Source organism: Notolabrus celidotus, chromosome 17 (genome assembly GCF_009762535.1).
Source record: "Notolabrus celidotus isolate fNotCel1 chromosome 17, fNotCel1.pri, whole genome shotgun sequence".
Lineage (NCBI taxonomy): Eukaryota > Metazoa > Chordata > Actinopteri > Labriformes > Labridae > Notolabrus > Notolabrus celidotus.
In genome coordinates, this window is record NC_048288.1 from 7,188,836 (window position 1) to 7,206,730 (window position 17,895).

Consider the following 17,895-nt stretch of genomic DNA (forward strand, 5'->3'; position numbering starts at 1 on the left):
ACATCTGCTAAGAAAGTAAAAAAGCCTAAATGAGGCTGCTTAAATAAAGTTACCCTTGTATACAGCTGCCTGTCTGCTTGTAACAGTATTATACCACATCTTTAAGACGCTTCTTTCTGAACCTAAAAAAAGGCTTCACGAGAGATTCAGTCTCTCCTTCTTTGAATATGAGGCCAAATCCGGTTCCCCGCTTTTTAAAAATACTTTACAGCATGACCCTGGCTTAGCCCTGACACACTGCACTGGCTCCTAGTTAGAAAAACATACAAGCCTGAGCTCAGTGATTCAGCCTTGAATACCAAAAAGGAGAGCAGCAGAAATCCATTTTAAAATCCAGGATGTAATTATATTTTATGGTGCAAAAGTAAACACAGTATACGAGGATTAGCTCATGGTTCCTGCTACCATGCAAGTTCATCTGAATTCTGGGGACATGCATGACAAAAGTGAAAAAGATTGTGCTAATCTCAGGTTTCTGATAATTAAAATGAATCTTTTTTTTGTAATAACTTTTATAGAAACGAGGTGTCCCCTTTTTTAACTCCTCTCTGGTTGCAGAGGACGTTAAGTCTTTAGCTCTCGTTGCACTCTTTCAAATTTCCACGGACTGAGTGATCAGCACAGGAAAAGTCCATTCAGTGCATGTGTTAGGGAAACAGGCATCTTCGTCAGATGATTTCCTGGAGTGGCTCAATTTGGATCAAGGGTTCTGTTGATCCAGGAACCTCCACACCACCACAGAGCCTCCCTGTCCTAGCCCTACCGCCCGGAGATGAAAGCCCGGTATTGACAGGGCTCGTTCTTTGGGCCGGAAAAGCCATTTTTTGGTTGACTGGGTCATTTAGAAAAACAAGAGCGGGGCTGATAAATAGATAGACCGCAGTGCGTCTGATGCATTTTGAAGAAGGGAAGTGAAAGTCATCTCTATGGTGCGCTGAGCAGCTGTGCAGTGAGGACACTGAAGTGACTTTGAAAGCCTCTGATAGAGACGCTCTCTGAAAGAGACGTTCACAGCGGAGAGATACTGCTGGGAGAGCCAGTTGGGTGCTATGTTTGCTGCTACTAAGACACCATTGTAGCTATTGAGGGCTTTTCTAACAACTCACTATGACAGGAAATCCAGCCACGAGCTTTTTTATAAAAGCAGGACTTGAGATGTGGCAGCAGACAGGATTTTCATTGATGAGTCACTTAGGACGGCTGGCAAATGACACATCCTAGCAGCTATCATTGTGCGTGTGAGCAGAATCAGAGAGTTGTAACAATAAACTCTGATGATCATGTGGTCTAAAATCTATTCATACTGTAAATAAGATACAGAAGCATCAAAATCAGCAGCTCTTTGCAATGTCTGCCCGGTTAGAGCAACAGCTGACGTCCTAAACTTCATGATATCATCAATCTCAGAATCAAAATATCATTATTATATACAGAAACTGTGAAGCAAACATTTAGAGAATTAAAAACTAATATCACTATTTTCTTGTGTTACAGGAGGTATATAAAAGTCTTAATTCCGTTATTGACTTCACAGTAAATATGAAGCTCTGCTCTACCTAATCCACATAGTTTAAGACTGAAAACCAGAGTAACAGGGTTAATCTTGGTCTGTTCAAATGTAGAAAAAACATCCATCCACATAAATCAGAACAGCCCCTCCACAGCTAAAGTTAAATTAAGAAAATGTCCTGGTTTTGGTGTTTTATTTGGTTTAGTTCAGCAGTGAAATCATGCACCTGATGTGGCCACAGCCCTCGATGCAGGAGCCCACCCTCTGCTCTTTGCCTCATGTCATCCCCCACTCTCCTCTCCCTGTTTCCACCCTACTCACCATCCTCTCCTCTCAATAAAAACATGAAAAAAGAAACTGCACTGCTGCTGTCACATTGAGGTTTCTAGAGAGGCGACTAGAAAACACATTTATTTTACAATTCCGTTTTTTGTGAGAATGAAAAAGCAGGACTGTCAAGACCTTTATGTTACCTTTAGAAATGGCCAGGCAGGCTTTTCCCTGTTCAAGTCTTTATGCTAAGCTAGGATAACTGGTTTTAATCTTCTTCTGTGACAACATAGTGATAATGAAGTGTCAAACTTTCCATTTATATCACCATAGAAATACAGTTTTACAGACATCAGTATGGATAACAGCAAAATACTCATGAAACACCACTTTCAACGCGATAGGCGTGACTGCTCTTCTTTCAGGTCAATTTACAGATATTGTATTCCTGAGTACAAACCTAGTAGCAACATTTAAATCTTCTAAGCTTAAATCTTCAAGGATTAAGAAGATTATATATGTTCAAAGTCTCAACATAAAATGCTTCAAAGATTGCAGATAAATGTAGTTCTGACTGACAGTTCTGCATGATTTGGCTTGTAATTTCTGATGAACTGATTCCTCTCCTCTGCACCTGTCTTATGAAAAAGATGTGTGAAGTGTTGTTTTGTTGTGTCTATGATTCACAGACAAAAAAGTGCTAAAATCCATATTCTATAAGAGTTTGGACGTTGTGTAAACAGAATTGGATGGTTATAAAATCATTTGAAGTCTGTATATCAAAAGTTGAAATTGGTGTTTAAATGAATTCTGTTACAGCAATCAGATAAGCCAAAAGTTATTTGCAACTATAATAGCTTTTCTGAAGAACATCCTTCCATTGTTTCAGTAAGATCTGTTATACCTCAGCAGTGCAGTGCAATCATTTTGTCTTTTGTTATTTGTATTGTATGTTTTGTCTGTGCTCCATACCATCTGATCATGGTCTCGGCGTCAAATAATAAAATAAATGAATATAGTGAGTTGTTAGAAATGAATGAATGAAAAGGTTTTTTTTTCTGAAAAGTATCTGCTTTTTAAAAATTTGATTCAACAACTTGTCAAAAACAGTTGGTACAGGAACATGTTTACTGTTGTGTTGCATCAGCTCTTCTTTTAACAACACTGCAAACGTTGGTGAACCCAGGAGACCAGTTTCTGGAGTTTAAAGTGAAATGTTGTCTCACTCTTGTCTTATAGAGGATTCCAGCTGCTCAACAATTCAGGCTCTCCTTCGTCCTGTTTTTTTGTCTCATGATACTCCAAGTGTTTTCATCAGGTAAGAAGTCGACACTGCAGAGAGGCGAGAGGCCAGTTTATCACCCAGACTCTACAGAGCAGTGATTGAAATACTTTACAAGATTATTTCACATGTATTGAATTTAAACTTGGGCGTGGAGAATGTTTCTTCTTGCTGATAAAATTAAACAGTCATTTATATTTATTTATTTATTTTTAAGTTAAGTTTTTGGGCTTTTTTGTTTTGCCTTTATTGGATAGGAAAGCTGGAGAAAGACAGGACATGGGAGTAGTCAGGGGAGTAGAGAGTGGGGGAAGACATGATGCAAAAAAAACGGTCAAGGCCGGGAGTCGAACCTGCAGCTGATGCAACGAAGTCTTTAGCCTCTGTATAAGGGGCACAGGCTTAGACTGCTAGGCCACCGGCAACCTAGGAATTACAGTTTTAAAAATTCAGATAACTAAATGATACAACTCTCTGATGCGTATTGACACAGTGTCCTCTTCAGATTCTAAGATATATATTATGATATAATTAATATATTATAAGTGATCAATATGTGCCCCTTTTTGTGTAAACGATTACCAGTTCTTGATCTCAGTGATCACTCTCATTATCACCACCAGTGGCAGCGTGCCTAAAGTCAGAGAAATTAACAGCTGCTTTAATCTATAACCTCAGAGCACTTATTAAACTAATAGAGTATTCTGCTCCTTCTCTGTTCATCCATCAGCGCTGATAGTAAATCTGTCAGAGCGTGATTCCTCTGTTGTTGCTTCGCCCAACCAGTGTTTCACATTAATGGATGTTCAGTGGGTAAATATGACAGCGTCTGATAAAATACTGCTATAATAATGTCATGACATTTCCACTATATGTATTTTCACAGCAGTAAACAGTCATTATGAGCCTGTGACCTTTGGATGCAGTGCTTTTGGACAAAAAAAAAATGTCAGTGCAATAGTAAACTGGTGCTGCCTCCTGCTCTGATATCCCACAAAAAAGTAGAGACGTGGATATTTGATATGTTCTCAGGTGAGCTCAGAGCGCTGACATTTTAAGTGTTGGTCTGGGCGTCACTTTTCAGTGGGCACTTGTCACCTGTGACATCGGATAAAAAGTTTCTCATTTGACACTTCAGTTAGGGAGAAACATGTTTATTAGCACTAACTGCTTTTGTGGTGAAATGAAAGGGTGGCAGCAAGTTTCAAAGTGATGAAAAAAGTCTTCAAGAGCTGCTGACACACTAAAGAAGCTCAAAAGGAAAAGTCAGAGCACACATCCATTAAAATCACAGGATTAAAAGCTAGAGAATTAGCGGATGCATGAAGGAGAAGGAAGTAAATACATGTAAAAGAAGAAAAGATGAGACAAAGAAGAGAAGCTAAATAACTGCATTGACTTTACAGAATCTCACAGCGGCACACATTACACAGGGATGTGTTTACTCCAAGTCCAATGTCATGATTACTGCACGTAATGAGCTTAAAGCAATATTTTGATTAGGACGTTTAACAAGTTTGAAGGAACACGACTTCTCCAATAACCCATCCTAATAAGATTCCTCTTATAATTAGTCTACATCCCTGACTGCACAACAAAGGAGACGAGAGCCACGACGAGAGATCATACAGTGCTGTCTGGGATATCAAGATCCACACTCAATCACAGCTTGATTAAATGTGCTGATCAGCCTTCACCTTTCCCTCTGATATTGCCAGTTTAGTCAATAACACTTCAATCTTCATATTTGTAATTCCTATCAGGCTTCTTCAGGCTGAGATATCACATACATTGATTTATCAAGGTGTGCTCTAACGAGTAAAAGGGTTGGAGTAGATTAAGATTGTCTGCACTGAGAAATGTGTGATATATAAGAAAATAATTTGAGTCAGCTCATGTTGTTTTAAAAGTGCTAAAAAAAATAATAAGTTGACTACTTGTGAAAAATGAGAATAAAAAGTCTGCTGCTAACTTCATACTGCAGTAGAAACTGAATGGCAGATAATTACCTGAGGGACTTATTCAAAGAAAGCCTATTATCACACAGAGGCTAGTTTTCAGCAGCCCCTTTCACTTGTCTCGTTTTAGTTAATACTTCATTTATCAACATAGAGGCCCCATGAAAGATTAGTAAAACAATCTTCAGCTAAGATTAGAACTCTTTATTTGTCACTTCCACTTTGTTCTGTCACTGTGAATTTAAAGTTGGTAACCAATGCTAGGAAACTTTATACAATTCTATGTTAGCTTTTCCCCTCAAGTTACAGCAACACTGCTAAAACTTACTCTTAACAATTGCAACTGTTGCCTCAATCGACCATCTCCTGTGATGGTTTATTAAGTATAACAGCAGCACAAGAAGAAAAGAGTATAGGTGAAATTAGCTCTACGTAAGCATCAATGTGTGGTTTGCCTATATTAGATTCAGTCAGCTTAAAGTAACGTTGGTCATCTTAAGCTTAAGTCAGTTTTCTTGGTCAGATAAAAGCTGTTAAAGTGAATCTAAATGTTGAGTTCAGTCAGGACCACTCTCATCCAGATATTTATTTACATGCAATTATATTTAGCCCTGCCCTTCCACATGCCTACGTGGAATGCAAAAGCCTGAGGAGGGGAGAGCACACCTCCCCTCTTTTTCATGTGCATAAACATGAAAAGCCAAGGCAGGGAGAGCAGCAGGGGTACAGAACAGAGCGAGCATCAGTGCCGATATATATGAAACTGGTAAAATCAGACACAGCAGAAAAGGAGGAGCTGAGTGCAGTTTAACGAGAACACACAGTTTGCTGTCTGCCAATTGGATGCTTAGATGTTATCAGCTGATAGGGGCTAAGATCAGTTGATATACTGAGGGCAGAGCTTGACTTTGTGGCCTGCCTGAATGCTCAATTTGTGTTTTGAAAACATTTGCTTAAATTAGCATAACATCACATGAAGCAAGCAATAACAAGCTGGGCTGTATCATGTAAACCTGATGAATTAAAATGTTATTATTATAAATGTTAATGCTAGAGCAGCTGGTCTGTTCTGCTATAATCAGTGTCCCTCGTGTTATCATTATTGAAGGCAAAAACAGACCCATTTGCTTAAACTGTTACGATTATTATTCTCATTCTGTGTCCATTTCTGTTCTGTTCTCGCTCATGTTATACATATTTTTGGCGTTGTAGCCATTAGTCTTTATTATGTGACGTTTTTGTTGCTGCTCTGATTGTTTGTCTCTGTCCATTCCTTATTTCTGTCTCTCTCACTGTTTCACTTTTTCAGCCCATCCGATTGTTAGAGAATATGTTGTCTTCTACTATTCTCTTATGAGGTTCACTTTTACGTTTTGTTCTGAATGGTATAAGAAGGGGGTTGTCATTTGTCAATAAACAGGACTTCCAGACTCCTTCCAGACTATTCCGTGTTGCTTTTGTCCATACGTCTGCTACAACATAATTGGCGAGCCAGCCAGGAGTTCTGCCTGTTAAAAAGATGTTTTTCCTTACCACTTTTGCCAAAGGCTTGCTCATCGTGTTTAGTCTCTGTAAATAATGTACTGAATAATACCATCTGAGCCTGCTCTTTTTGAAGTGTGACTTGAGATAACTTTGGTTATGATTTGGCGCTATACAAATAAACAAGTGACTGACTGACTGATTGATATCAGGCTGCACTCTTATCACTTATGGGTTCACTTATCAAGGAATAATTGAGAATGTGTTTTATCTTCATTGGATTAGTACATCTGTTTCCAAATTAAAGCCTCCAATCTAGGCTGGAAGAACTTTAGGATAATGGAGAGGCATTAGCACATTGTAGAGAAAAAAGCTAATAATTATCCAGTAAATAACAAATGAATAAAACAGACATAACCCAAATCTAAGGTGGTCCTTAGTGGTTTGCTATTACAGAAGCAAACATAGAAGTAGATTGTCTTGAAGGCTGTAGTTTTAGCTTTGCTATCACTTTTGGTTGGTCCCCAAGTATCTTCACATTATACGCAAATGACTCACTGATTTACTTGGATAAGACAAAGATGCTTTTCATGGTAATTTACAAAGAAAGTAGATAATAGTCATCAAAAGTGAAGCACTGTGGCAACAAACAAACTAAAAACAGAGTCTCAGCTGTTGTTCGTACCGTTCGGTTGGTGCAGATGGGAGTGAAGGCGTTGGTTCCACAGGTAAACAGCCTGTTCCCATTCACCAGCAGCACCCTGATGTAGTTCTGGCACTCTTCCTGTGGAGAAAACACAAGCAAATCACAGTTAGCAGTTAGCAGCAGTGCCCTTATCTATCCATTGACAAGCAGCAGCAATAGGCAGAGGGACAAAATTACACTTTGTGCCAATAAACGAGACAAACACCTACAACCACGGGAGGGCTACTCTAAAACGTGGCCAAGCTTGACAGAGTTAAATCAAGGCTAATGCCTGCACGGCTTAGCCATGTCACATCTTAATTCAGCAGGGAGCAGATTTGGAGGGGATCTGAATAAGGTGGAGAACAGATAAATGCAGCGGGCATGGGACAGAACCTCTCAGGATTAGTTTAGAAAATTACCTCGGCTTTGTTGGCTACTCAAAAAGTGAAAATGGAAAGTGTAGCCTCTCATATGCTTCATTCAAGCATGTTGCCTTTTAGCCTGTTTTCTACATTAATCAATTCAAACCACTTTTCTCTAAATTATGTTGAAGTACAACGCTCATCACCCTTTTCTTGGCTCACGCCTCTTTTGAGGTTTTGGCCGAGTTTTCTAGCAAAACCACTCAGCACTTGGTTAAAAAGCTCACAGCAAATACAAAAAGACGGACAGAGTGAATGATTGATTGAATGATTGATTGCTGCTGAACATCGTGAACTCTCACAACATTGCCGTCAGGCTTTTTGTGGAGCTTTACTGGGGATTTTTTCATCAACCAAACTCAGAGCAAATATAATAACGGCAGTCAGTATTCATGTCAGAGAGCGACGTTTGTTTTTGTGCTGGGACAAGGTAATAAACTCAAAGGGTCCCTTCCATCTGAAGGGGCCACGGCTGGGCTGGTGAGGGCCTCTCGTAGATTTTTAAAACCTTGTAAATCTGCTATTGTCTGAGCCACTCGAGGTGCCCAGGGCGACCCCCACCTCCCCTTCCTCCCCCTCTCAAGAGTCTGATTTAGGAGTGGAGGGCACTGTAGGAGAGATGGAGGGAAGAAAGAAGGGAAGGCCTTTTATTTCCCCCTATCAAGATGGAGGTTGACTCGTAAAACAACTCGTTTCCTGGTGCTAAGCACAGCCTGAGTATGTGTGTGTAGTGACACTTGTTATGTATGCCCATATATCTGTGCTGTTTGTACAGCTCGTTGCATACTGTACGAGTGTGTATGTGTGTGCATGAAGAGGAGTCTGCATAATCCAATTCTTCTCCGCAGCTTGTTTCTTTGGTAAATAACAGCATATTTAATATTTGCCAAGCCTCGCAGTCTGGACTTGTTTATGAAAACTTCCTGACAAATGTTCCACGTCCATACTGTAATGCAGGAGCTGTTATGCTTGGCTCTCGCATTATAAAACAAAACAGAGGCAGCAATCAAGTCCTGTCAAGTCAATTTAAATCTCCTTTCTTCTCCCGGTTGAAATAAATCAAATACACAAGAGAAGATCGGACGTGTACATTACGGGAAAAAAAAAACTATCACTTGTAAACTCACTCAAAGCGCGGCTATGGTATCTGTGTAATAGCTTAAGCGATGGAATATTGCTGCGCACTGAGCGAGGTAATAAACCATCGAAAGCCCTGTCAACTGCAGGAGAATGAAGTCTTCTAATGCTATTCTTAGTGTACATCACAGGAGCTGATCCTCAGAGGGAACAGTGAGAAAAACAATTCGACTGTCTCATACAGCAGCCACTCTCAAGGACTGAAGTAGCTTTGGTCTGTAATTCAGAGCAGCTTTCTTGTGCTGGCCCGCCTGTGCATGCCTATTATGGGCCCCTAACCACCTTTCACAGGGGGATAAATACACAGTGGTGCACACACACACACTCACTCAAGGAGCAGGGCTGGGCAGTTCACCTACAAGTCAAGTTCAGCTCTGGACCAGCTGTTTGATAGGCTAACCACACAAAAATACACACTGCTGCACAAAAAGGAACTACAAAAACAAGAGGAACTCCCCTCACACACGAGCTGTAAATAATAGCTAAGCTGTGGTTGGGGACGCTTTTATTCACAGTAAGTTGATTTACATCCTTTCTGAGAATCATTTCATATACAAAGCAGGAATTCCCAAAGAGCCGGTATGAACTGAGAGAGATTGTGTTGCTTTTCGGGCTCCAAAACATTTCATCATAACCTGACATTTTTTATTTTAGCGGCACATTTGATCGCGATGTGTTGTCTGTCGGGGGATCTGTCATGTCTGTCTTCTGAGGATTGAAATTTTCTCTACCCATAATGCAGCTCTGATGGGGAAATCTGGTAGATAGTCTCCATTAATGTTGCTCTTTTATTTTTGGAGATAACTAAACCCAGAGGAAAGTGTTGAGCCATTATCACCTGTTTTGAAGGCTGTAGTTTAGTTTGAATGTTAAGCAGCTGTGAAGGTTTGCTTTCTAGTTAGTGGTTGTTTGAGGGGATTTTAGGCAGTCTTACGCATCATTAACATCTTTTTAGTTGTCTGAAGGGAGCTCTGAAGGGAGCTCTGTTAATGAGAAAAGAATCCATGAATGTTATCTCCGGTCAGACTCAAACATTCAACTTTTATCCGTATCAGTGGCTTTGCTTTAGAATCATGTTCATGTTAGGATTGGACCCTCAAATTATTGATACTTCATCAATGTAAGACTGGAAAACTAGTCATGTGTTGAGTTGCCTGCAGCTCAAGTTACAGGGTACTGCCATGATGCTTCAAAGCTCTGCTACAGTAACAAGCACATATTACATCTCAAATCGCAGCATGGTTTGACGGTATTTTGATTTAGAAAATGGAGATAAAGTTGTATGTGGTTAAACAAGCATAAAACTACTCGACCAGCACAGGCATGTGGACGTTAACCTGCGAAGAAGACCAAAGACTGGTGGTGCTAGCTCTGCTAATGGTAGCCACACTCTGTAAAACCTATTTGACAAACTTTACCTGCAGACTCTGACATCCTGTGAATTTCAACTGTGTTGTGAGTGTTTTATAGCTTTATACTATATTTGACTATTCTGAAATTAGTCGCTTCCAGTAGATGTACAGATTGTCCGATCCTCTGACCCTGTTGATACTTATTTTGACTGATTTATGACAAAAAAATGTTTAAAATTAAAAATATCACTCTCAGCTGTACTAAAAGTTTTATTTTCCTAAATAGCAAATATTCTTTGTAAAAATAACAAGACAGCGTTAGTGTTAAAGATCGTAGCAGTTCTAAATTACTCTCAGATGAATTTAGTATCACAAATGTAGTTTTTAAAGTCCTGAAACGTTCAGCATTGGTACATGTAAGAAGACATAATAGCTTTTGCATGTTTTGCATAAGCTGGCCACTTGTTTGTTTCTAGAGCTGACAATCATCATATCAATAATAATTCACCTTTTTAAAATCAGTTTTAGAATTTATGTTTCTTCTGGTCTCTTCTTTGATGATACATCTTGTCAGCCTGTTTTGGGCGTGACATAATAATACAACAAATCTGCCAAAAAAACATTTGAAATTAACTTGTTACAACTTTTTTAGCATGGAGTATTTTAGCAAAGTTGGGTTCGCTAAAGTTTAGCCCAAAGCGTTTCATAAGTTAAGCTTCAAAGAGCAGCATAACTGTAGACCACTTTAATTGCAAAGAGGGTGTGGTGTTTGAAGTCATCCGCCAGACATAGATGGTTTAAGATAGAGTGATTATATTCTTAGAAGCATTAGATGCATTATGGGATTTGTAGGATCTTTGGTATTTGTCTCACATTTCCCAGAAGAAGTCTTTAAGTAACTTCTCTAAAATCAATAAGTGAAGTTAGCTGCAGAGTAAAAACATTATCCATGACATAAACTTTCCAGACAGGATGTTTTTTTTTTCACAACACCAACACTGACACTTGTTTGTCTCCACGTAGAGACGAGTGTTTGATAAAGCAATATAACAGAGTGACATTTCATATGCTTAAGTATCACTTAAACCCACCTCAGACTTTCCGCGGCTGAAGCAGGCTCCCTTTGTGAACTCGTCGCAGTGCCACTCAGCTTCCTGTGGGGGGAGAGAAAAAGCAGCGTCAGGCTTCCAATAAACCATCAAGAAGAAGCACACATCAGAAACATTGTCACCATGAGCCACTTTGAAAAGCACTCAGGGAACCCAAACAAAACAATGCCTGGCTCTCAACTGTGGCAAAAACCCCACTTTTTTGAAGTCAATCTGATGTCTGGTGACTTGATGTAGGAGATAGCTTGGCAATAAAAACCACAGAAGACAAGAAAACACAGACACAAATACGGAAACCAGCCCGCCATGAGTTGGAAGCATTGATTTCTGGGGCTGACTATTCTCTGACTTGGGTGGGAGGATGGGATTAAAAAATAAATCTGACATTACATCTCCACTGTATTCTCAGTTCTTTTATGCACTCTCACACACACACACACGCTTACAGTAAACACACTTTTACACGCTTTGTTAAATACAGACACAGAATCCAATTAAGGTGCATACCAAGCAGAGACCTCGAGAAAACGAGAGGCAAACACGCGCCGAGCCAAATGCCAATTTGATTTATGTGCGAGGGAAAAGGAGGGATCTCAAGACATAACACGCAAGTCCCTAGAGTAGGATGTCAACATGATTTACATGTGAGGAAGAAAAAGAGGAATGCCTTCTGCATTTTACTACAGGAGAGAGAGGAATAAGCAGATAAAACCTCCACTCGTCTCCTCTGACGGAGAAGACACAAGCGTGCTTTGATTTCTACCGTTTAATTTCAGTGTGACCTCTGGGGGGTGTTCCTCATTGATAAAAGTTGGCTGTTCATGAAATAAGTGTTGGCCCTGGGACAGCAGCAGGGACACTAAGAGAGTCACGCTTGAGACATGCAGAATTAGACGTCACTGCCACCAGCTCTGTTTAACTGGCAGAGAGAGGAATACCAACAGGAAGACTGGTGAGCAAGTCACAAAAATGGTGAGAGTCTTGAGGAGTCTTAAAAAAGTCGCATAAAAAAGTAAAAATAAGAAACATCCCCTGTAGCCACATATACTACTCTCTTGCTGTAATAATCTGGCTATTATCCAGAGGCTCAGGACTTTTCACTCTGTGGGAGTATAGTATAAATATCCAGAGCTGAAAGAGAATATTAGATTTCACCTTGGTATCAGGGATGTTTTATGCCGGGACAAGAGGGGAAACTGAAAGCTGAACCCCCCTCAGCACTTAGGAGAACTTCTTTCATTTCCTTTAGAGAAGACTCTTGGAGTTTCCTCTGTGTTTTATGACAAGGTGTTTGCTCTGCCATGCCGGCCTTTGGGAAGTGTAGAAACTCTCCTGTCTGTGCGCACACACGCACATAAATGCACACACAAGCAGTAACAGAAAAAGAGCGTAGAGCTTGGGGTGTGTGGCACTATTCAGGGAGGATAAGATGAAGAGTATTAATGTGAGCTGGCTCCTATTTTTCTCTACTGTGTGTGTGTGTGTGTGTGTGTGTGTGTGTGTGTGTGTGTGTGTGTGTGTGTGTGTGTGTGTGTGTGTGTGTGTGTGTGTGTGTGTCAGTTCACATTCCAGGCCATTCCAGGCTATTCTGGGGGCCTTACAGCCACCACAGACACAAACCACACACATCAGCACAAGCAGCGTCCCAGCTGGGTCGAATGTGGGCGCAGAAAAGTGCTTTGGCTAATCGCATAGGGAGCAGAAAACCTGTTAATGGCCCCGAACACTTACTCACTCATGTTCTGTGTAAAAATCAATCATAACACAATGCAAAATTACAACTCTAGATCAAAGTAATTGGAGAAAAGTGGTTGCTTTTAAGATTTAGAGGTGATTATGTGATTTACACTGTTCTGAAATAGTTCAAAGAAGGTTTTCAGAACACTATAAATATCCCCATTACATCTTTAACGTTATGGCTAACAACTTTATGGCTGCTGAAGGAGGTGATGTCCATAAGCCTGTAAGTGGGGGATGTGCTGGCATCGTTGACCACTTAAGCTGCCCAGTACTGCCTCAAATGATCCACAGTAAAGAACAGATTCACAGCCACGCGGAGGCAAGAGCTGGTGTCATTAAGACACATTAAAAGCTCATTAGTGTGCTATTGTTCAGCCACTGTGCTCCAAAGATGAATCTGTCCTTTACGGAAATATGTCTGGAATGTGCTGTCAGTGAATAATAATTCTCGGCGTTATCGGAGGGAGCTGCTCCACAAAGGACTTTTTTTTCGGAGCCTTTGTCACCTAGAAAACCAAAACAGAGACTTAGAGGGGAAACAAAGGAGAGGAGAGAATAACAGAGGACTGGGATTACATTTAGTGAGCCGAGCGCGGTGGTGAGTTGGCTCAAAAAGGGAAGAATCTATCCATCATGTCTCTGTAATTATCAGGGGATATTATGGAAGAGAAGAGATATACAGCACATACAGCAGAGGACAATTACGGTTCATTAAAAGTATTTATATTCATAATTTTTGGCGCCATTTCTCTCTGCTGTGGCAACACTGTGCTCAACAAATTAGTGGGGAAGATGAGGCTGAAGTCACCGCTGTCTCAGCTGTTTTATTTCAAAAGTAAAACCAAAGACTGTGTGAGGGAAGTGGAAAGAAGCTTGTGAACTTGCATGTTGAACCTTTGAGTCTTGCACCCTGTGAGCAAGTACAACTCCACTAAGACCAGCATCAAAGAAAACCAGGCTGTGCTGTGAAGGAGTTTTCTGTGTTGTGGTTCAACCGGTTATCAGGGGATTATGTGAAGGAAATAAAGAGTAAAACATTGATTTTCACATCCATCAAAAACACACCTGAATGACTCTGAGTGATGTCAGAGTTTGATAATATCCTACAATGCTAAAGCTGTTTGTTGTTTGAGATAAAATTGAGTTTGGAGCTCACAGGAAGTCAGGCAGCTTATTATGTATGTTGTAAGCATAGACTGTGTAAATAATGGACGTAGTATCCGTGACGTCACCCATCTGTACCTGAAGTGCTGTTTTGAAGCCAGTCGTTGGCGTTGGAACTCAACTTAACATCTGTCGAGCTAGTGTGAGGTAAAGAGGCGGGCCTTTAGCCTGTCAGTCAAGTCAGCCATGCCCATAAATGGGAAAAACTCGTAATCGTTATAAAAAAGTAACCCCCGTACAGTGTGTGCTGATAGGGAAATTAGCTATTCTGACAATTTTTTTGTACCAGACTGTAAACATGTTTATTTCTGCTGTAAATATAGTCTTTTTTTAATTGGTGTGTATGTGATTTCCTGTGTTTCTGCAGCCAGCCTCAAGTGGACGCTCGATGAACTGCAGTTTGTAGCACTTCCGCATAGGTTTCATATTTTAAGATCAGAGTTTGCTGCTTTTCAAATGAAGGAATGGGGCGCCATCTTGAAATGGTATCCAATTTCCTTGACATCTGTGGTAAACAGGGAGGAATGTTTCTGACAAACAGTTTGGCAAACCCTGCACAGATTGTTTAAAGCAATCACTGTGGAGGGCGAGGGGATGGGGCACGGGGATTCCTTTCCCCCTCACAGATCTTAGCCTCTTTCTTTCAGTCTTATTATTTCTAAATCATTCTTGCCAAAACTTTAAATTTAGACCAACATAACAAACCAGAATAATCCTTTCAGCAAGATTAAGTGTGATTAACATGCAGAAATTCAGAGGAAAGCGGAGCAAATTTGGCACAGTTGGCAGCAGTCATTTGTTGCTTCAGGGAAGCTGAAGAAAAAAATCAGTGTGTTCGGTGTGTCCTCCCTCTGTACTGTCCTCTGTAATGGGTGCAATCCTTAGAGATGAACCATTGTGTCTCTCATCAGCCCTCACACAGGGGCTATTGTCACCAAGAGGTGGGTGCAGGAGAGATACCAAGAGAGAGAGAGTGGGCAGGGAGTGGGTTAGAGAGACAGAGGAAAGGACAGAAAAAGGAGAGACAGACAGAATAAACAACAAAGAGCACAGAGAGTCCAACTAAGGAGTCAGACAAGAACAAGGGAGACAGTGTGGGCAGAGCAAAGTAGTCAGAGAGACGGAGGAGGGAGTGAGGAGCTGAATTCCAAAACAGCTCTGTTTCCAGACATGATATTGAATATATTTTGCATAAAGAGGGTCCAGAGAACACACTCGCTGCTGACAGCTGTCTGGATTTATGAAACGCATGGCTGTGTGTCTCATTACAAGGGGACGGTGGGTTGAGAGCGTGAGCCGGACAAATCCTGCCGGGGAAAATCTAATCTGTATTATGAATAGCTGATATTACCTTTTGATGTACTGGCACAATATTTACTATTCAGTATGATGTCTGCTGATGTAAGCTGCAGATAGATTTACGCATGAAATTGCTCTTGATGTCATGTCTGAGTAAGGGTGTAGGTGTAAGTCACTACACATATCATCATAACACCCTAAAAGAGTCTAGCAGAGACCCCCTGCCACGCCTCTTAAGACTCTTGTAGCCCTCGTCAGACTCCATCATTTATCACTACACTTGTATCTGTATCTCAGACTCCATTCATGCTTTTGACTCTATGCATTTAAACAGCCCAGTTAGCCGCTTCCAGTAATTGAATTAGCGATGCTTCCCCAGCTTTGGAGGACGGTTTCTGTTGGCTACTGATTAGCAGGGCTAATTGTCTGTCTGACGAAGTGTAATTGCTAGAGACAGGCTCGTGAAATACAACATGTGTGACTGCTGAGAGCCTTTTGTTTTCCTCCTGAGTCCTCGTCTTTCTTAATGACACAACAATAAGATGAGAAGTGAAGAAAAATGGAGGCACAATATACATCTAAAGACCTGTGTGGTGTCTGTTGCCAAGAGGAGCTGTTATGGATAGCGTTTGCATGAGCCAAAGCTGGAAACAAGAGAGGCTGCAGTGCCTATCTACTGTGTTTCTCCTCCGTCCGTGCTATATTGAATGGTGAACAATGCCAGTGATCCTCCTCCTCCTCCTCTCACTGCTCATTGACTAACCCTGTGCCACAGAGCTACAGTCGAAACCCAGTCTCCGTGTCTGCATCCTGTTTCGATTTACCATGAAAGAAATCATGCTAACACTAGACCCTTAAACGGGGTGGTTTTCTCTTATTAGCTCTTTTTACATTAGCATCTATGTTAATGATATCGTGAATCTTACAAGCTCTTAATGAGCCTCTAAATTAGACACTGGTGCTGTCAGGACTGGCATGAAAGCCCGTCACTGGACCAGGTGTAAAAGCGTAAAGACGGAGATAAAATTTGGTTTCCAATGACATCAAGGGGATGGCATTTTGGGTACAGACAGGAACACAAGCCCGAGTGGTGCATTGAGCTGATTTGACCATTCATCAGCCGGGGCAACACAATAGGAAACCGAACACAATGCAAACGAGGAAGAGCCAGTTACTCAGTGTTTGTCTGCTCTCCGCAGTGGGCCATGGAAGGTGGATGATGGCGATGCCAGCCTTGATTCTCTTGCCCGATGCTGGCAGCAGCTGAGGGCAGGAGGCTGAATGAGGCACAGAGGGGGTGGAGGGACAAAACTAAATTGGGATTCACCTGCTGATAGAGGAAGAGTATTGTGTTCTGTTGCTAGCTGCTGTGTTTTCTTTCAGCTTTATATTCTGGAGAGTTTGGTCCTTTTCTTTCTTTTTGTCCAACTCTGCTGCAGACGTTTGAAAATGAAGAAAGAGGAAGAGGATCAACCTTTTTTTGTTCTTGACAGTGTTTTTTTCCACATCAGTGAGGATGAGGGTAGAGGTTGACAGGAAGAGGAAGGCCTCTTCAGGCTGTTGAGACGCAGCAGGAGAAGACTTAAAGTACCACATATTAACTCCAATCAAATCCACTGAGAGAGCTGACTCATCTTTCAAGCCTCACTTTCCCCACTTGAACCCAAGTGCCTCGGTTTGAGTATACGCTAAAGAGTTCATATAGATTTTGTATCCATGTAGCTGCGTTGTGGAGTTATTGAATGAAAACACTGATCTAATCGATCTAATCTTCTTGCCATTGTAGAAAGAGACCTAACAATAGGAAAAAACAGCAGAATACACTAAAATAAATTGTTGGTCATAGACGCCCTGCTTATGGCAATATCCCTTGTCATATAGTCTATTAATATATATTCCTTATCTATAAGTTACATGACATACATGACCATAATTTCCTCCACAACCCAGACATAAAGAAAGATAGATGTAGATGGGTAGCAAAAGCCAGAAGTTATACCAGTAGATCACCAGGGTCATCATGTGTGTCCCCCTTTGAGCGTGTTTTGTCAAGTTAGGCCGACTACACCTTGGAGAGGCTCAACATTTAGCTAGAGCACCCCATAACTACCCCTCCTTCATGCAAGCTCTCGACCCCATCAAAGCCACGAGTGAAAAGACATAAGGAGAGCAAAGAGCTGAAAAAGGAGTCTGTGGAGATATGAATTTAAGAGGACAGGTAGCCGAGTTCACCTCTGCAAGGTTAGGCTGTACACACTACCTTCCCCTACTCCACCATTGTAAGAATTGTGAGAATTAGAGAGGTGGGAAAGAGAGAGGGAAATATGTGACACATGAGACAGGGAAGGCAGAACCAGGGTGAAAAGCTTATTTGTGCTGGAGTTCACACCCTCCAGGTCAGGCTGTACTCACTACCTCCCCCTACTCTCCAGTTTTTATGAGGGAAGAAAGAAAGGTGGGAAGGAGAGAGGGAAACATGTAA

General features: G+C 41.1%; 1 protein-coding gene across 1 annotated transcript in view; it reads right to left on the bottom strand.

Annotated features, from left to right (window-relative positions):
* The window catches only part of sema5a (sema domain, seven thrombospondin repeats (type 1 and type 1-like), transmembrane domain (TM) and short cytoplasmic domain, (semaphorin) 5A), a 174,380-nt gene that overhangs the window by 86,381 nt on the left and 70,104 nt on the right, over positions 1 to 17,895 (bottom strand). Inside the window, exons 5-6 of the mRNA XM_034705796.1 lie at positions 11,193 to 11,255; positions 7,188 to 7,286 (exon numbers count right to left, since the gene is read on the bottom strand). Of these exons, the coding sequence (XP_034561687.1) occupies positions 7,188 to 7,286; positions 11,193 to 11,255 (162 nt within the window). The remainder of the gene's footprint in view (positions 1 to 7,187; positions 7,287 to 11,192; positions 11,256 to 17,895) is intronic.